The sequence below is a fragment of the Mobula birostris genome, chromosome 10 (genome assembly GCF_030028105.1).
Source record: "Mobula birostris isolate sMobBir1 chromosome 10, sMobBir1.hap1, whole genome shotgun sequence".
Classification (NCBI taxonomy): domain Eukaryota; kingdom Metazoa; phylum Chordata; class Chondrichthyes; order Myliobatiformes; family Myliobatidae; genus Mobula; species Mobula birostris.
The window spans coordinates 133,101,636-133,123,209 of NC_092379.1; the positions used below are offsets into that span (position 1 = coordinate 133,101,636).

A 21,574-nucleotide genomic window follows, 5' to 3' on the forward strand; every position below is an offset into this window, starting at 1 on the left:
GCTGATGTTTTGGGTCGAGACCCTTTATCTGGACTGGAAAGGAAGGGGGAGGAACCCAGAATAAGAAGGTGGTGGGGGGAGGAGGAGGAGGACAAGCTGGAAGGGTGATGAAGTAAGAAGCTGGGCGGTGATAGGTGGAGAAGGTAAAGGGCTGGAGAAGAAGGAATCTGATAGGACAGAAGGACCATGGGAGATAGGGAAAGAGGAGGGACACCAGGAGGAGGTGTAAACCACCAATACAGATTATACATTAGATCAGTGTAAAGAAGTCTAACCACATATTCTTAAGGTCAAACTAATTTTGTATTAACACCAAGCTACTTATAAAATTATAAAATATAACTCGGGACTCTTCTTGGAGCTGCATTTCCCAGTTCACAGAATGTTATTCAAACCTATTTTCCCTTTCAGAACTTTCCGCTCAGACAGATGCTTGTGAGATCAGACAGGACTGGAAGCCTTCTTTCCTTAGCAACGAAGAGTTCACACAGTTGATGTTGGAGGTGTGTTTCAGTATTCTTCATCACCAAGCTCAAATACCTCTTACATTTGGAAAATGTACTGATGACTGGGTCTGAGAAATGCCTCAAAACTCAAAAATCTATGATCATCTAAACAGTCTTTCTTTACTTCAATGGACCTATAAGATGATCATGCATTTATGAGCCAGTAAGCAAATAGCTCATACAGTACTGAGGGAGCACTTTCACCACAGGGTCTGTATCCATTTAAGAAGCCAAGTCATACAGAACAGTAACAGGCCATTCAGCCCAACATTTCTGTGCCAATTTTTGTTCGTCTGTGCGTATGCTACTTACCTGCATTATAACTATGTCCTTCTGTACCTTGCCTATTTAAGAGTCTCTCTAAATGCCTCTTACAAACAATGGTTGTCTCTGATTTCACCTTTGGCAGTATATTCCAGATAGCAACCATACTCTGTGAACTTATCCCTTAGATCCCCTATAATGCTTGTCTTAAATATGTGCCTCTTGCTTTTGATAGTCCTACCTTGGGAATAAAAATATTTGGTTTGTCTGCCTCTTATAATATTATAGTCTTCCAGTAGGTCTCCCATCAACCTCCTTCTGTCCATGAAAAGCAAGCCCCACCTAGTCATAGAGCGTAGCAACAAGCCATTCAGCCCATCTAGTCCATGCCAAACTATTAATCTGCCTAGTCCATCGATCTGTACTGGGACCATAGCCCTCCATACCCCTCCCATCCATGTACCTATCCAAACTTCTCTTAGATATTGCAATCGAATCTACATTCAGCACTTCTGCTGGAAGCTCGTTCCACACTCACACCACCCTCTGAATGAAGACGTTCCCCTCATGTTGCCCTTAAATATTTCACCTTTCACACTTAACCCATGACCCCTAGTTCTAGTCTCACCATATGACTATAAGACATAGGAGCAGAATAAGGCCATTCCGCCCATCAGGTCTGCTCCACCAATCCATTATATCCGATCCGGATCCCACTCAACCCCATACACCTGCCCTCTCACCATATCCTTTGATGCCCTGACCGATCAGGAAATGGTCATCTTCCGCCTTAAATATATGCATGGACTTGGCCTCCACCGCAGTCTGTGGCAGAGCATTACACAGATTCACTACTCCCTGGCTAAAAAAATTCCTCCTTATCTCTGTTCTAAAAGGTCACCCCTCAATTTTGAGACTGTGCCCTTTAGTTCTGGATACCCTCACCATAGGAAACATCCTCTCCACATTACCCTATCTAGTCCCTTCAACATTCAGTAGGTTTCAGTGAGTTCCTGCCCACACCCCACCCCTGCATTCTTCTAAATTCCAATGAGTACAGACCCAAAGCTGCCAAACACAACCTCAGTGGAAAAAGCCAGCTTGCATTTACCCTATCTATACTCCTCGTAATTTTATATAGCTCCGTCAACTTTTCCCTCATTCTCTTATATTCCAGGGAGTGAAGTCCTCTCCACTCCCCCATAAACAAATTCCTCCAATCCAGGCAACATCCTGGTGAATCTCCTCTGCACTCTCTAGTGCAATCATACCCTTCCTGCAATTTGATGACCAGTGCCCAAGTGTAGCCTGGCCAGTGTTTTATAAACTGAATCCTATCATCCCAGTTATAATATCCTATACCCTAACCTATAATGGCAGACAGACCATATATCCACTGAAGCTTTAACATTATAAAACTTTGCAGTTTGCAATACTAGCAGCATCTGTTGAACTAAACTTAAGCAGTACCTCATCATTGTCTTTGACCTTCAAGAACATTGGCTCTACTAAACCTATGCTTAAATTCACCAAACTTCAAAAAAGGAATGGGTTTTTCTAAACTGTATCTTGGACTGTATTTCTTTTTTCTCTTTCTCTGCATTAGTGTTGTTAGGTTTATTTTGTTGTTTATTTCTGAGCACATGTAAATTATTCATAATTGATGTTAATTTATGTTAATGTACACTCATAATGTTCTGTGCTGCTGCTGTATAAAGCTAATTGTCATGGCGTCTGTACCCTGTGAGTTTAAGCCTATGACAATAAACCTGAAGTTGGGATGTGAGAAGATTTAAAACTGGCAATGTGCTGGTCACACAGTTTGAAGACAGTTCAAGATTGTTTAATGTCATTTCCAGCACGCAAGTGTAAAGGAGAACAAAATAATTGTTATTCTGGATCCGATGCAGCACGAAAAAAGCACAATAAGATAAGGAACACAGTAATAATAAAAAAGACACATTAAATATAATGTGGCACCATAGCATAGTGGTTAGCACAAGACTTTACAGTAAAGGGGACTTCCATTCAATTCCCGTCACTGCCTGTAAGGAGTTTGTATGTTCTCCCTGCAACTGCATGGGTTTCCTACGGGTACTGCAGTTTTCTCCCACAGACCATAGACATACTAGTTGCCAGGTTAATTGGTCATTGTAAATTGCCCCGTGATTAGGTTAGGATTAAGTTGGGAGATTGCTAGCCGACACAGCTCGAACGGCCAGAAGGGCTTATTCCATGCTGAATGTCAACAAATTAGACAAATAAATGCATACATACATAAGATAACTTATATACATAGATTGATTAGTGTTAGCATGTGGCCAACTGGTTAAGGCGTCAGTCTAGTGATCTGAAGGTCGCTAGTTCAGCTGAGGCAGCGTGTTGTGTCCTTGAGCAAGGCACTTAACCACACATTGCTCTGTGACGACACCGGTGCCAAGCTGTATCGGCCCTAGTGCCCTTCCCTTGGACAACATTGGTGGCATGGAGAGGGGAGACTTGCAGCATAGGCAACTGCCAGTCTTCCATACAACCTTGCCGAGGCGCAAACCTTCCAAGGCACAAATCCATGGTCTCACGAGACTAACAGGTGCCCATTTATAGATTGATTACAGGTCCATAAAGTAGCACTAGGCACAAGAGTGTCTGTACATAAGGTGACTCTGACACAAAGTAGTGGTGGTTGGGTGCGTGGAAGGGTGGGTTAGTGGGTGAAGGTGTTGATCAGCCTTGCTGCTTGGGGAAAGTAACTGTTTTTGAGTCTGGTGGTCCTTACATGGATGCTACGTAGCCTCCTCTCTAATGAAGTGGGACAAACAGTCCATGAGCAGGGTGGATGGGATCCTGCAAGATGTTACTGGCCCTTATCCAACACTGTTCTGCATGTATGTCCTTGACGGTGGGTAGGCAATGTGGTGATGCATTGGAAAAGAAATATCATTGCATCACCTCAAGAATAAAAAAAGTAGAACTGGCCTGTTTTTGTCTCGTTGTGACTGTCATCTATCCACACTTAAGTGATGTCTGCAGCTTGGTACTGTCACGTATGAGTTATTTTCCAAGGGCTCTTCGTTCAAAACCTAAACTAGAAATGTGTATTGCACTTAAGTGGAGCAGCAATGGTTATTTCTTTCTATGTCCTTTCAGGCTTTAGATGGATTTCTCATAGCACTTAGTGTCGACGGAAACATTATTTATACCTCTGACAGTGTTTCTTCCCTGCTTGGACATTTACCGGTAAGAGTGATGCAATATTTTTTTTGATGACACTTTGGTCTAGCGATCTTACACGAATTGGACAAGTAAGGGACTACAGAATCATGCAAGACAAATTGAAAAGCAGATTCATTTCTGCCTGTGGATTTGAAGTCTAAATGTGTGTTAAATTGTGTTATTCTGTGCACATAGGTAAGTACCACTAAATGGCTGCAGGCAAGAAGGAGGTTATATCCAGTAAGAATTTTCAACACAAAAATCAAAGCAGTCTACATGTATGAATCTCAACTCTGAACTGTAATTACTCAATTGTGCCTTTGAACGTCTTTACCTTGAATTCTACTTTGCTAATCGTGCCTCAGTGGATATTAGTTTTGAAGGAAGACAGTGTATTTCTGGCTGTCTCTCCACACATCATTTTGGCTTGAACAAAGTCAATAAATCACTTGGAAATTTCAGCTTTCACTCACTTATAAAATGGGAGCAGAAACTCTATTTAAAATATCTTGCAATTTGTAGAACATAGAACATTACAGCACAGTGCAGTCTCTTTCACTCACGATGTTGTGCCAACCTTTTAACCTGCTCCAAGATCAACCCCACCCTTCCCCCTCATATAGCCCTCCATTTTTCTTTTATTTGTATCTCTATCTAAATTTCCCTGATGTATCTGTCTCTACCTCCACCCCCAACAGTGCATTACACACACCCAGCACTATGCAAAACATCTGTCTCAGGCATCCTTTCCTCAAATTACCTTACACTTTCCTTCAATCACCTTAAAATTCTTACCCCTTGTATTCCTGCCTCGGAGAAATATCTCTGCTGTCCACTCTATCTATGCCTCTTGTCGTCTTATCAAAGAGCTTCACAAAAATGCTTCTGGGATTGAAAGGTTTATCATATGAGGAGCACTTGATGGCTCTGAGCCTTTACTCGCTGGAAGTGAGGGAGGGATCTCATTGAAATGAATCAAATGTTGAAAGGCCTATATAGTGTGGATGTAGACATGGGGAGGATGTTTCCTATAGTGGGGGAGTCTAAGACCAGAGGACACAAACTCAAAATAGAGGGACGTCCATTTAGAATGGAAATGAGGAGTTTCTTTAGTCAGAGGGTGGTGAATCTATGGAATTTGTTGCCACAGGCATCTATGAAGGCCAAATCATTGAGTATATTTAAAGCGGAGTTTGCTAGATTCTTGATAAGTAAGGGTGAGAAAGGTTACAGGGAGAAAGCAAGAGAATGGGGTTGAGAGAGAAATGGATCAGCTATGATCAAATAGTGCAGGAAACCAAATGGACCGAATGGCCTAATTCTGCTTCAATGTCTTCTGGTCTTCTAAACCTCTATCAGTTCTCCTTTCATCTTCTTTCAATCCAAAGAGAGAAGCCTGAGCATGCTCAACCTCTCCTCATAAGGTGTGCTCTGTAATCCATGCAGTATTCTGGTGAATCTCTTCTGCACACTTCCAAGATCTTCCAAATCTTTCCATAATGAGGGGACCAGAACGGAACACGAAAAAACAAATGTGGTTTAATGAGGGTTTTATAAATCTGCAACATTACCTCCATAGTTCCTGATCTCAATTCCCCGACTAACGAAGGCCAGCACATTATACACTTCTTAGCCACCCTATCAACAACTTGCACAGCAACTTTGAGGTATCAGTGGACATGGACCCCAAGACCCTTCTGCTCCTCCATACTTCTAAGAATCCTGCCAGTAACCCCGTATTCTGCCTTCAAGTGTGACCTTCCAGAAGGAATCATTTCACACTCTTCCAGCTTGAACACCATCAGCCACTTCTTGTCCAAGCCTAATTAAGGAAATATGATAGCATAATCAAATAGAAAATCTCTTTCATACCGTGCTGCCTAGGATTCCCTAAAATTTCAATCTAAGGTTCCTCTCACTGATTCAACTAATGCACACTCCATTAGTGAAAGATAGCAAAATGCAGAAAGTGAGGAACAAGGGTAGAGCTGGGATACTGGTGCTATGGGTAGTGCTTTTCTCCCTTCTAACCCACAGGAAGGTTACGTTTTTGACATTGCTTTGGCCTCATTCAGTAAACTAACATTTTCTGCTAGCTTTCTCTGATGGGTTGGAAACTGACTGTTCATTCAATCGCTGCACCCAGCTCTTGAATTGGAAATTAGGCTGTCACTTGCCTGCACTAGAAGTCCTCACTGGCTGCAATGCATTGCACAATTGAGCAACCCACACAAAATGCAGGAGGAACTCAGCAGGTCAGATTGCGTCTATGGAGGGGAATAAGCAGTTGACGTCCTGGGTGGAGCAGAAGCTAGAATAAGATGGTAGGGTTGGGGAGGAGTACAAGTTAGCAGGTTCCTCCAGGAGCAACACAAAACATCGACTACTTATTCCCTCCATAGCTGCTGCCTGACCTGCTGAGTTCTTCCTGCATTTTGTGTGTGCTGCTAAAGATTTCCAGCATCTACAGAATTTCTTGTGTCACTGCACAATTGACTGCTTCATCTGTGTCTAACCTCTAATTTTCGGTTCCATTCTTAACCACATGCCAACCAGCCTTCTCTTTCTGAGATAATTAATCATTGCTGTGATAATTTAGCAATTGACTCATCTGACCTATTCAAACCTTTCTGTGGTCAGGACTTTACATGGTGCAAAGATCTCTACCTCAAGCCTGGTGTTGTTGGTTATACATGATGGGATTTAGGTCAGATATCAATACGTCCTCCAGCTCAGGTTCCAAATTGGCCATAAATATAATTGAGTTTTATAACCAAGCTGCTTGGTTGTAAAACTAGAATCCAACTCTGAGCACGTGGAATGACACTGTAAACCTACAACAAATCACATGTGGAACACCCGGAGGAAACCCACATGGTCACAGGGAGAACATACAAGCTCCTTGCAGACAGTGCAGAGAATTGAACCCTGGTCACTGGCACCATAAAGCATTACACTCCAGTGCCACCCAAAATCCAGAGAGGTTGTGATATACTATAATGTTGGCTATTACGGCTATTTTCAAGTCAACCTAAGACAAGGAATTGAATGGTTCTGTATGAAGAAATAGAGAAGGTTTTCCATTAAAAACTAACATTTTCTTTTGTACCAGTCAGATCTAGTGGACCAAAATATATTGAACTTCCTCCCAGAACAGGAGCATGCAGAAGTATTCAAGCTGCTATCAAACCAGATGCTGGTGACTGACCAGGTCTCTCATGACTACTCCAACAGTATGTACCTATCTTGTATCTGATTTCTTATTTCAGCAGATGAATTTAACAAAATAAACTTGCATTTACAGCATTTCTTTAAAATAGGATAACATCCCAAGGTGTTCATACAGGCTCTGTTGAAGAGAAGATGTTCCCAGGACAGGTGACAATGTGCTTGGTCAAAGACATGCTTGAAGGAGCATCTAAAAACATGAAAAAGAGGTGGAGAGGACATTCCAGAGCTTAGAGTCCATGCATGGGAGTGATCAGTCTCTGGAGTACAGGTCTGGAGGAAGGAATACAGTACCTCATAGGGCAGGGTACCTCTGTTGGAGAAAAAGTGGCAAGCATCTGGTTCAATACACAATGCGCTTGAGGAACCTGGCAGGGCAGGCAACATTTATGGATGGAAATAGACCATTGACATTTTGGATTGAGACCCTTTAATTGGACTAGAAAGAAAGGAGAGGTAGGTAGTACAAAAAGAGGTGAAGCAAGAGCTGGCAAGTAATAGGTGGACACGCAACCACGAGGAAATCTGCAGATGCTGGAATTTCAAGCAACACACAAAAAAGTTAGTCCTGACGAAGGGTCTCGGCCTGAAACGTCGACTGTACCTCTTCCTAGAGATGCTGCCTGGCCTGCTGCGTTCACCAGCAACTTTTTTGTGTGTTGCAAGTAATAGCTGGGTCCAGATGAGGGGAGTGACAGGCAGGTGAAGGAGGAAGAAGAGTGGTGATGAGGTCAGAAGATGACAGGTGGAATTGACAAAGGTGTGGTTCACTAGAATTTAAAAGAGTGAGGGAAATTTTAATGAAACATATAAATATATTTTACAGGGTGAAGTACATATATTCCCATAACTGTTCAACCTACTAAGTTCCTCCAGCTGACTGTTTGTTACTTTACAAGGTAGATGTTGAGATGATGGTTCTCTTGTGGGGAATCTAGAATTAGGAGAAATGTATAAAGACAGATTTATATCAGATTCAGATTCAGAATTATTTTAGATTTATTTATTTATTTATTTAGATTTACTTATTGCTGTTTAATACCACTAACATATGTCATGAAATTTGTTCAACAAAGCAACAAAAGCAAAATAAGCTCCATTCCTTCCTCCCTCCCTCCCTCCCACCCACCCATCAGCAAACATGCACGGTCCTTGAATCTTCAACCTCTGTCTCCAGCTGGTCATGATGAAAAGACAGGAAACCAGACTGAGACCGGGATCAGACAGCACTTATAGAATGGTCGTGTGTGCATGCATGTACTTGTGCACGTGACAATAAGCTTGACTTTTGTGTTTGACATCGTATACCTGAGGGGACACTTGATCTACACCTGCACCTAATATTCTCAGTGAGATCCCATAGTGTGAGCAGCTTTGGGCCCCTTATCTAAGAAAGGATGTGCTGGTATTAGTGAGTCCATAAGAGGTTCATGAGAATGATCCTAGGAATGAAAGGGTTAATGTACAAGGAGTGTTTGATGAAGAGGATGTTCCTATAGTGAGGATGTCCAGGACTAGAGGATGCAGCCTCCAAATAGCAGGATGTCCCTTTAGAACGGAGACGAGAAGTAATTCCTTTCACCGGAGTTGGCTGTGGAGCCAAGTAATTTGGTATGTTTAGAGAGGAGGTTCTTGATTAGTCAGCGTGTCAAAAGCTAAGGGGAGAAGGCAGGAGAATGGGGCTGAGAGGGATAATAAATCAGCCATAATGGAATGACAGAGCAAATTTGATCGGGTGAATGGCCTTATGTCTTCTGCTCTAATAGGCAGTCATTTGATCAACTGTTTTAGTGATATTGGATGAGAAATAAGTAGCCAGCCGCTTTGGGAGAATTCGCCAACAATGAGAAGAAAGCATCTCCTAGAGAAGATGTTTGTCTGTTTACAGACACAGCTGAGGGACAATACTCCACTGGAGTTGCACTGGGTTGTCAGCCTGGGTCTTGTGATAGCTCTCGAAACTGGAGGCACCTCCTAACCTGGAGATGCAAGAGTGAACCAGATGAGGAGCAGGTGATGTGCACTGGGCTGATCTACTGGTGCTTACTGTAAGAATGTAGCAAAGCTGAAAAATGCTGGAAATGATCAGCTGTTTAGGTGACACCAGTGGGAGTAGTGGGAGAGAGTAACAGGACAGAATCAGATCCAATATCACTAAGATACGTATATCATGAAATTTATTGTTTTGTGGCAGCAGTATGGTGCAATATATTTAAAAAAAGTACTATAAACTACAATAATATTTTTTTTTAATTAAATTAAAAAGTAAGTGCAGAAGAGTAAAAATAATGAGGTAGCTTTCATGGGTTGGTTCACTGTCCATTCAGAAATCTGATAGTTCTTCCTCCGGGTCAACTTTGTATCCAACTAGCCAACTCACCCTGCATCTCATATGATCCTACTTCCTTGATCAATCTATCATGTTGAAGTCCATGTAGGCAATGCCTACCTCCCTGCCCTTGTCAATACTCTTGGTCACCTCTTCAAAAAGTTCATGAGACACAGGTTCCCACACACAAAGCCAAACGCAAACTGAGTGGAAAGTATATAGAAATTAGCTGTAAATTTATTCCAAAAGTTAAAAAGTAGGACTGCAACAAGGAAATTGTAAGCACAATGGATTCTGCAGATGCTGGAAATCCAGAGAAACACACACAGAATGCTGGAGGAACTCAGCAGGTCAGGCAGCATCTATAGAGAGGACTAAACAGTTTCAGGCTGAGACCATTCATCAGGACTTTTTCAGCATTGCTGATAAAAGGTCTCGTCCCAAAAATCTCTACTGTTTAATCCTCTCCAAATAATTCTTTTATGGTTATAGATGTTAACTCTGAAGTTACAACAGGACCTAAATCAAATTGGAAAGTATTCAGAGAAATTGCAAATGAAATTTAGCTCAGACAAGAGTGAAATGAGGAACACTGGGAAGTTAAATGAGGGCAGGACTAACACATACTGCAAACACAAGAAATTTTGCAGGTGCTGGAAATCCAGAGTAACATACACAACATGCTAGAGGAACTCAGCAGGTCAGGCAACTTCTATGGTGAGGAATATAGAGCCAATGTTTCAGGCCGAGACCCTAAATCAAGACTAGGAAAGATGGGGGAAGAAGTTATACAGTGAGCAACAGGGCCCTGGAGAATGTAAAAGAGATTTAAGAGTACATTGCTCCCTGAAAGTAGTGATACAAAAAGATAAAGTGTTAAAAAAGGTCTTCATTGACTGGTCATCGAGTTGGGACATCATGTTACAGTTATAGAAGAAGTTGGTGAGACTGTACCTGCAATATTGTGTGCAGTTCTGACTGCTGTAATGTAGAGAGGCTGTGATTAATCTGGAGAGGAAAAGGACGTTGCAGGAACTGGAGAGTTTGAGTTATGAGGATAGACTGAGACTGCTTTCCATGGAGTGAAGGAGAGGTGACCTTCGGTTTGATGTGAGAGAGGACTGAGAGACAAAATTTTCACACAGAGGATTATGGGCATGAAATGAGTCACCAGAGGAAGTGGTAGAGGCAGGTACAATTCTAGTCATCCCATTATTGAAAGAGTGTTGAGCCTTTGGTGAGGGTACAGAAGAAGTTTACCAGGATACTGCCTGGATTAGAGGCCATGTGCTTTAATGAGAGGTTGGACAAGCTAGGCTTGTTTTCTCTGGAGCGGTGGTGGCTGTGGGGAGATCTGAAAGAGGTTTATAAGATTATGACATGGAACTCAGAAAAAGAGGGCTGTAGGTAACCCGAGGTAATTTCTAAGGTAAGGACATGTTTGGTGCAGCTTTGTGGGCTGAAGGGCCTGTATTGTGCTGTAGGTTTTCTTTGAGAGGCATAGATGGAGAAGACAGAGTATTTTTTCCCCAGGGTTGAAATGTCTAACAACAGAGGGCATGCATTTAACGTGAAAGGGGGTAAGTTCAAAGGATCGTGAGGGGCAATATTTTTTACACAACAAGTGGTGGATGCCTGAAGTGTGCCTGCTGAGATGGTGGTAGAGGCAGGAGCATCAGGGACTTTTAAGAGACACATGGATAGGCACAGGAATGTGAGAAAAATGGAGGGACATGCATATTGTATGGGCAGAGGGAATTAGTGTTGTTGGCCATTTGATTACTAATTGTGGGCTAAAGGGCCTGTTCTGTGCTGTACTGTTCTATATTCTAATTTATAACACTTAAAAGATATTTAAGTAGGTTTATAGATAGGAAAGGTCTAGGGCCCAGAGTCTGTAGACTTTAGAGAGATATGGGTCAAATGTAAGTAAAGGGAAGTAACTCAGGAAGATATCTTGGTGGGCATTCACAAAAATTGAGGTGAAGGGCTTTTCCCACACACTGTAACTTGACTCTATGGCTGATGTCAATTAAGTAGGTTTGTGCGTGTTTTTAATTGAGAACCTGGTGATGTTTTGATGGGTGAATCACACATTTCTGTGCCCTATTTTCACATGTATAACAGTTGAGAGTTTCGCACCAGGCCAAATCAAACAGATGAAGGATCTGCAACTGTTTTAGAGGTAGAAGAAAACAACAAGAATGAAAAACAAAACTAGAAAGATGAGTCATTAAATAAAATAAACCACAGCATAGAGAGTGTAACTGCAAAGCAAGCAGATTGTGGCATTTCCTTGGGTAGTCAGAGAGGCTTACAGTTAGACAATTCAACCCATTGTATCTAAGAGACCCATCCACTTTCTCCCTGACTTGGTCTCTGACACAGGAGTAGAATCATAATCAGGTTTAATATCACTGGCATATGTTGTGAAGTTTGTTGTTTTTTTGCAGCAGCAGTACATTGCAATACATAATAATAAAACTGAATTGCAGTATGTATAATAGTTAAATTGAATAAGTAGTGCAAAAATGCAGTGAGCGAGAGTTCATGCATTCTGGGTCCATTCAGAAATCAGTTGGCAAAGCTGTTCCTGAATTGCTAGAGTGTGTGCTTTTAGGGTCCAGTAACTTCTTCCTGACAGTAACAGTGAGAAGAGGGCATGTACAGTGTGATGGGGGTCCTTCATAATAGGTGCCATTTTTGAGGCATCGCTCCTTAAAGATGTCCTGGATTCTGTGGAGGGTAGTGCCCATGATAGAGCTGACATCATGGAATTCACAACTTTCTGCAGCTTATTTTGATCCTGTGCAGTAGACCCACCACTACATACCAGATGGTGATGCAGCCAGTTAGAATGTTTTCCATGGTGCATTTGTAGAAATCTGTGACTGTCTTTGATGGTGTACTAAATCTTCTCAAACTTGTCATGAAATATACCCATTACTGTGCCTTCTTTGTAACTGCACCCTTATGTTGGGTCCAGGATAGATCTTCAGAGATGTTGACACCCAGGCACTTGAAATTGCTCACTCTTTCCACTTCTGATCCCTCAATAGAGAACTGGTGTATGTTCTCTCATCTTATCCTTTTTGAAGTCTTACTGATGCTGATTGCAATGTTGTTGCTGTGACACCACTCAACTAGCTGATATTTTGCCAACAATAGCTGTGGTGTCAGCAAATTTATAGATGGCCTAGCCACATGGTCATTGGTGTAGAGAGAGTAGAGCAGTGGGTTGAGCACACATTCCTGAGGTGTGCCAGCGTTGATTGTCAGTGAGGTGGAGATGTTATTTCCAATCCACACATTCTGTGGTCTTCCGGTGATGAAGTTGAGGATGTGGTTGCTGAGGAAGGTACAAAGGCCGAGGTTTTGGAGCTTTTTGATCAGAACTGTGGGAATGATGGTGTTAAACACTGAGTTGGAGTCAATAAACAGCATCCCAACATAAGTACAAGTAAGGGTTTCAAGTACACAGTTCATTGAAAGCAGTGTTGCAGGTAGATAAGGTGATGAGGAAGTTACTTGGCATGTCGGCCTTCATCAGTCAGGGCACTGAGTATAGGGGTTGGGAAGTTGTATTGCGGTTATGTATCTATGCTGTAATGCTCCATGACTCTGTAACCTTAATACAAAACGTTAGTCAGAGAATTATAGAGCATTACAGCATAGACAAAGTTCATCTAGACCATGCCAACCTGGTCTTCTGAATAGTCCCACCTACCTAAACTCTATACTTTCCTCCAAACACCTTAAAAATATGCCCCTGGGTATTGACCATTTCCACCCTGGGGAAAAAGAAGCCTCTGGCTGTCCACTTGATAATGTCCCTTATCATCTTGTACACATCTATCAGGTCACCTCTCACCCTCTTTTGCTCCAAAGAGAAAAGCCATAGGTCACTCAACCTATCCTTGTAGGCCAATTTCATGTGGAACTCTCATGCAAACACAGAGTCTCTGTTGTTCTACTGAGGTCTGTAAATGGGTTCATTATTCCTTTCATATTTTTAAAGATTTATTGTTCATCCTTAACTGCCCTCAAGATAGTGATGATGAGTTACCTTGAATGTCCACAGTCTCCAGAGTGTTAAAGGCATATAGCATGTGGAACCACACCCTTCAGCCCAACTCTTCGATGCCAACCAAATGCCCAACTAAATGAGTCTTATTTGCTGACTATTGGCCCATATCCCTCAAAACTTTTCCAGTCCACGTACCTGCCCAAGTGCCTTTTAAATATTGCTAGTTCTCCTGACTCAACCACCTTCCATGGCAGCTCATTCCATAAATGCACCACCTTCTACTTGAAGAAGTTGCCCCTCAAATCCATTTTAAACTTTTCCCTTCTCACCTTAATCCTGTTCTCTGTAGGTTTTGATTCCTTATTCCTGGGGGAAAAAAGATTGCGCACATTCACCTTATCTATGCCCCTCGTGATCTTATACACATCTATAAGGTCAACCCTCAGTCTCCTATACTCCAAGAACTAAAGACCAAGCCTGTTCAAACTCTCCTTGTAATTCAACTGCAGGCAATATTCTCAAAACTTTGTACTCTTTCCACTTTAAATACATGAATCACATAACAGGGTAGACAAAACTATGCATAATAATCCAAGTCTGGCCTCACCAACACCTTGTCCATAATGTCTCAACTCCCGTATTCAATGCCCCTGACTGCAGAAAGCCAGCCTGCCAAATAATTCCCTCAGCACCTTCAGAGAACTATGTCCTTGTGCTCCTAGGCCCCTCTGTTCAAAAGCACTTCCCACCTTCTCTATGGGGCATTCCAGGATTTAGGCTCAAGTGTCGGTGAAGAATCAAGATATGTTCTGAGTTGCTATGGTATAGTTGGTGGAGGACCTGTAGATGATGATTTTCCCAGGCACATATCTGTCCTGGTAGTAGAGGGCTTGGGAGATGCTGTTCAAATTTGCTCAATAACTTTTAGTCCTTTTTGTAACTGGTGCACTCCACAACGACAATACACTGGTGACTGTGAAAGAGCAGTCAGGGTAACGTATCAACCAACTTCTTGAGAGTTGCTGGTACTCCACTGATGCAGGTCAGTGGGAAGTATTACAAATCAGAATATGGTTTAATATCTCCAACATAGGTCATGAAATTCATTGTTTTGCAGCAGCAGTGCAGAGCAATACTTTATTATAAAAAATATATATAAAAATAAATTAAATAAGTAGTGCAAAAAAAGAGCAAATATAGTGAATTCGTGTTCATGGGTTGGTTCATTGTCTGTTCAGAAATCTGATGGCGAAGGGAAAGAAACTGTTCCTAAAACATTGAATGTGCATCTTTAGATATCTGCACCACTTGTCTGATGGTAGTAATAAGAAGAGAACATGTCCTGGGTGATGGGGGTCATACCAGGCAAAGATCTAACCAGTTAGAATGCTCTTAGCCTTTCATCGGTAGAGTCCCGTTTGCTGGCATACAATATCTCCTCAAGCTTAGCCACCGATGTGCCTTCTACATACAGTAATTGCATCAATGTGTTGTACCTGGGATAAATCTTCAGAGATCTTCTGACTGCTCACCCTTTCCACTGCTGACCCCTCGAATGAAACGTAGTATGTGTTCTTCCGACTTCCCCTTCCTGAAGTCCACAATCAATTCCTTGGTCTTACTGACATCGAATGCAAGGCTGTTGTTATGACCCCACTCAACCAGCTGATTTATCTCACTCCTGTACCTCCTCGTTACAATCCTCATCCGTCTCTTGTAAACGATGGAAAGACCCGGGGTGTATGTGAGGCAGCCATCACAGTTTACCCAATCACTGTCTAACCTGATGATGTAGCTATATTATTTACATGACTGCTCCAGCATTGTCTGCTTTAGTTGTCTAAAAGATTTATGCACTTATAGACATTCAGAATTTGAAAAAGCTTCTTTCTTTCACTCTTACACTTTATTTTCATGCATGTTTGAAACCAAGAAATAGACACATTGTGCTGGAAATGAAGTTGTTCTCAGGGGGAATATTGAATCTATAATTTAATTCTGCCTTTTCACAGTGTGCAGTGAAACTTAATTCCAGGTTTTCGCACAGACAGCATACTTAGTTAGCGCACGTAATGTCCGGTCTCCTTTCACATCTCAATAATTCCCTTTATGTGAAGGAGCAAGATGTTGTCACATGCAATGATGCATAGTTTGCAGCAGAGATTATCAATGCCGAAACTCTTTGTTCCAATAACACCACTTTGATGTGGTCCTCAGCATGTTAACGTGGTCTTTCTGTGTTAATGATAATGTCAGTAAACCACTGGCTGAACACAGAATGTACTGATGACTTACTGCTGGTTGCTCAACTCCAACATGCAGGGCAAATGTTAAAACTCATTGATGGGTTGATTGCTTTAATGTTCTCAGAACTCTTGATCACAGACCTCCCATTGCTCCTTTGGCCATACTGGTTCCTAAGGGGTTCAAGCCATCTTAAGTCCTTGTTCACATCTACGTTCAGCAGGTCGGACAGAAGGTAACAAATCCAGAGACTGGGCAGGAAGATGTCTCGACTACTGCCAACCATCAATATGAAACAAGGGCACCAATAAATGATTCATCTCATCCAAATTCGATTCAGTCAGAACAAGAAGGCAAAGAAGGTGTCCAGCACACTGTGAAAATTAATTCCTACAGAACTTTCCCACAACCAAACCATACATTTACTTCGAGACAGAAGTTAGTGAATGACCTAAAATATATGCATAAAAGCTTAAGTTGGAGAATATGTTAAATTCTGAATTATATTATTTATTATGGACAGATTTGCTATATTTTGAAAACAAGATGCAACTGATTCACGTTTTAAGTTGTAAATATGTCTGAGTGTGTTCTGATAATGTAGCTCCATTGATAACAGCTGTTGTCCTTTTTATTTTCTAGATCAAAGTCACATTGAATTCTGCTGTCATTTATCAAGAGGGTCCTTGGATCCAAAAGACACCCCCATCTATGAATATGTAAAATTTGTGGGGAATTTTAAATTTTACAATCTGGGTGAGTTCACGTGACGATGCTTTGTACATTCTGTTCCTGGGTATGTTGTGCTGACATAGCAGTTAAGCTTTTCTGAAGGCAGCTGCTGATTTGAATCATTGATCCAAGGACACAAGTTCGAATCCCACCAGGGCAACAGAGGGATTTAAATTCAAGTAAATAAGTAAGCTGGAATCACAAAACGAGCCTCAGTAAAAATGAGCACTAAACTACCCAGCTGTTGTAGAAGTCAATAAAGTTAACTGATGTACTTCAGGGAAGGAAAACGGTCATTTTTACCATAGGAGCAGAACTAGGACTTTTGGCCCATTGAGTCTGCTCCGCCATTCCATCGTGACTTATTTATTATCCCTCTCAACCCCACTCTTCTGCCTCCTTCCCATAATCTTTGATGCTTTTATTAATCAAGAAACTATGAACCTCGGCTTAAATATACCCAGTGACCTGGCCTCCACAACCATCAGTGACAATGAATTCCACATATTCACCACCCTCTGGCTAAAGAAAATTTTCCTCATCTCTGTTCTAAATGGATATTCCTCTGTTCTGAGGCTATTCACTCTGTTCCTAGACTAATAGAAACATTCTCTCCCCATCCACTCTATCTTGGCCTTTCGATATTCGAAAGGATTCAATCTGATTCCTCCTCGTTCTTCTAAATCCCAGTGAGTACAGACCAGAGCCATCATATGTTAACCCTTTCATTCCCTGAATCATTCTAGTGAACTTCCCCTCAATCCTTTCCTTTCTTAGATAAGGAGCCCAAAACTCACAATACTCCAAATGTATTCTGTTAAATGCTTTATAAAGCCTCAGCATTGCATCCTTGCTTTTATATTCTAGTCTTTTCAAGACGGATGTTAACATTGCATTTGCCTTCATTACCAGCATCTCAGCCTGAAAATTAAGCTTTAGCAAATCTTGCACTCAGACTTCCATGTTCCTTTGCAACTTCAATTTCTGAATTTGCTCCCCACTTAGAGAACAGTTTATGCATTTGTTCCTTCTACCAAAGTACGTGACTATATACTTACAAGAAAATCCGCAGATGCTGGAAATCCAAAGCAACACGTGCAAAATGCTGGAGGAAATCCGCAGGCCAGGCAGCATCTACACTTTGCCCATTCTCTTAATCTGTCCAAATATTTCTGCAGACCTCCTGCTTCCTCAACACCACCTGCCCCTCCACCTATCTTTGTATTGTCCACAAACTTCGTTTGTTTAAAAACGCAAACACGAGGAAATCTACAGATGCTGGAAATTCAAGCAACACACACGAAATGCTGGTGGAACGCAGTAGGCCAGGCAGCACCTATAGGAAGAAGTACAGTCGACGTTTCGGGCCGAGACCCTTCGTCAGGACTAACTGAAAGAAGAGCTAGTAAGAGATTTGAAAGTGGGAGAGGGAGGGGGAGATCTGAAATGACAGGAGAAGACAGAAGGGGGAGGGATGAAGCTAAGAGCTGGAAAGTTGAATGGCAAAAGGGATACAAGGCTGGAGAAGGGAGAGGATCATGGGATGAGAGGCCTAGGGAGAAAGAAAGGGGGAGGGGAACACCAGAGGAAGATGGAGAGCAGGCAAGGAGTTATTGTGAGAGGGACAGAGAGAGAAAAAAGAGAGGAAAAAGGGGAAATAAATAAATAAATAAATGAGGGATGGGGTAATAAGGGGGAGGAGGACATTTCGGATCTCCCCCTCCCCCTCCCACTTTCAAATCTCTTACTATCTCTTCTTTCAGTTAGTCCTGACGAAGGGTCTCAGCCCGAAACGTGGACTGTACCTCTTCCTATAGGTGCTGCCTGGCCTGCTGCATTCACCAGCATTTTGTGTGTGTTGCTTTAAGTTTATTTATTGTCATTCAACCGTACACATGAATGCCACCAAGCCAAAGAATGTTCCTCCTGACCAAGCTGCATAAGACAGCAAACATAACTCATACACAACACATAAAGTAAGAGTAACAAATAATAAGGTGCATTTCTGACACAAAGTTAAAAGTAAATGATGTAATGTGACTGGGGCTTCGTGCGTGATCAGAGTTGGGTGATGGCAGGGAGTCTCAGCCTAGGGGAAGAAGCTGTTATCCTATCAGTCCTTGTCCTAATGCTACGGTACCTCCTGCCTGATGATAGGGTGTCAAAGAGATTGTTAGATGCGTGATTGTTGGGTGGATAGGGGGGATCATGGGACGGAACTTGGCTATCTGTCATCCAGCTCATTACCCAGTCCAGCCAATACACTCAGAGGCAATTAGAAATGAATAATAAAAGTTAACCTTACCAGCAATCCCCAAATGCTCCAACAGAATAATTTCAAAGAAATCAAGATTAAAAGGAGGTCAAGAATTGTTTAATGTTCGCCTCATGGGTCTTTGACCAAAAGTATTGATGTATAAACTCGTTGCAAGCAAGCAGAGTTTTATCAAACACTGTATTGGAAGATTATGTCCAATTTTAATATTTAGCTTTTACATTTTCTGTTAGTCTGTCTGCAGTTTTTGAAGCAAAACAGTTATTCACCTTCTGAAAAGACATTATTGTCGTTGCAGTGCCTGCATCATCCTGCAATGGTTTTGAATCGGCCATTTCAAGGTCATTTAGATCCACAGGAAAGGAACAAGTCTGCCTTGTGGCTACAGTACGTCTTGTTATCCCACAGTTTTTAAAGGTAAGGACAATGCAAGCACTGCTTTCTTCGATATTCTTCAGATCTCTGGATCTTGAATCAAACAAAAGCCCTGATGGTTCTTTAATTTAACCTCTCTCACTGATGTTCCTTTAAAGTGCTACGCATTATGTTCCCTCTACAATCCAGACTGACTAATTACAGTGCCTATTAAAAGTATTCACCGTCTCTTCCCCCCGCCCCCCAAAATGGAAGTTTTCATGTTTTATTGTTGTACAACATTGAATCACAGTGGATTTAATTTGGCTGTATTTTTGGCACAGATCAACAGAAAAAAAGAATCTTTTGTATCAAAGTGAAAACAGATCTCTACAAAGTGACAAAATCTTTCTTTCTAGACATAAACCCAGCTCAATTCTGTAACTTAATTTACCTCCATTACTAGTTCATTTCAGATTCTAAACACTCACTGTGTTAAGTTATTTTTCTCACATCATTCTTTGCCAAGCACTACCACTACGTAACCTATTTCTTACCTCTGCTGATGAGAATATTTTCTCTACGTCTGTTCTGTGTCTACCTTCATACTTTTAAATACCTTTACCATATCTCCTTGCAACCTTCTGCATTCCAAGAACAAGGAAGTGTCCACAGCCTATCCAGGGAATAATTTAGTAAATTTATTCTGCACCTTCAACAAAGCTTTGTATCTTTTCTAAGTGTGGCTTATAGAAATGGTCACCATTTTCCAATTAATGAAGAACCAGCACTTTAAAAAGCTTCATTATTGTGCATTTACTCATCCTTTTGTAAAGGCTCCATCAAACGAATATTGATGGTGAGCCTGTGAAATGAGCCAAGGGAGAAGTGGTCAGAGATGGAAAGCTGAATGGCTTTCCATTAGGTCCAAAGCTAGTGATTAAGTTGGAAATAAACGTGAATCGGAATCAGATTTACCATCACTGGCATGCCATGAAATTTGTTGTTTTATGGCAGCAGTACAGTGCAATACATAAAATAAACTATAAGTTACTAAATTACTATGTGCAAGGAACAGAGATATCTTAGGTGACTGGCCGATGGGAAATAGAGCTTTGTAGAGTATAAATATAGCAATATAAAACCATAAATAATTAAATAATAATATGTAAATTATGCCAGATGGAAATAAGTCCAGGACCAGCCTATTGGCTCAGGGTGTCTGACCCTCCAAGGGAGGAGTTGTAAAGTTTGATGGCCACAGGCAGGAATGACTTCCTATGACGTTCTGTGTTGCATCTCGGTGGAATGAGTCTCTGGCTGAATGTACTCCTGTGCCCACCCAGTACATTATGTAGTGGATGGGAGATATTGTCCAAGATGGCATGCAACTTGGACAGCATCCTCTTTTCAGACACCACTGTCAGAGAGTCCAGTTCCATCCCCACAACGTCACTGGCCTTACGAATGAGTTTGTTGATTCTGTTGGTGTCTGCCGCCCTCAGCCTGCTGCCCCAGCACACAACAGCAAACATGATCGCACTGGCCACCACAGACTCGTAGAACATCAATGCAATACATAATCTAGCACAGAAAAAAAAAAAAAATAAAATAAAAAATAATAAACAAATAAATCAATTATGTATATTGAATAGACTTTAAAAAGTGCAAAAACAGAAATACTGTAATTTCATTGGAAAAATTACAGCTAGAGGCATGTACAAGGATTTGTATCTCCTGAGACAGGCCTTGGGATACTAGTCCAGTTATTTACCCACCATGCTGACAATATATCTAACATAACATAATCAAATACACCTCACACCCCTGACATTCTCTCTTCTCTACACTCCCGTCTGCAAGAAGATACAAACATCTGCAAGCTCCTACCACCAGGCTCAAGGACAAATTCTATCCTATTGCTGTAAGGCTAGTATGATGAGATGGACTCTCGATCTCACAGACTACGTTGCTATGGTAGCATGTTATTGTCTGCCTGCAATGCCCTCTCTCTGTAACTGTAACACTTTACTCTGCATTCTGTTGTTGCTTTCCCCTTGTATTACCTTAATGTACTGATGTGGAGATTAAAATGGGGCAGCACGGTAGCATAGTGGCTGGTGTAACTATTACAATGCGGTGACCTGGGATCAATTCTGCCGCTGTAAGGAATTTGTATGGTTTGCCCACGATCGAGTGAGTTTCCTCTGGGTACTCCAGTTTCTTCGCACATTTCCTCCCATATTCCTATAGGTTAGTAGGTTAATTGGTCACTTGGGTATCCTTGGGCAACACAGCCTTGATGGGCCACTAAAGCCTGTAACCATGCCATTTCTCAAAAAAAAATGTTTTCCACTGTACCTCAGTACATGTGACAACACTAAAACTTCTGCTCTTTACAT

The 21,574-nt window shown here is 41.7% G+C and overlaps 1 protein-coding gene across 1 annotated transcript in view; it reads left to right on the forward strand.

The window, feature by feature from the left end:
* The window catches only part of npas2 (neuronal PAS domain protein 2), a 97,197-nt gene that overhangs the window by 15,026 nt on the left and 60,597 nt on the right, over positions 1 to 21,574 (forward strand). The window contains exons 5-9 of the mRNA XM_072269775.1: positions 412 to 503; positions 3,918 to 4,007; positions 7,096 to 7,216; positions 16,454 to 16,567; positions 19,117 to 19,235. Coding sequence (XP_072125876.1) covers positions 412 to 503; positions 3,918 to 4,007; positions 7,096 to 7,216; positions 16,454 to 16,567; positions 19,117 to 19,235 — 536 coding nt within the window. The remainder of the gene's footprint in view (positions 1 to 411; positions 504 to 3,917; positions 4,008 to 7,095; positions 7,217 to 16,453; positions 16,568 to 19,116; positions 19,236 to 21,574) is intronic.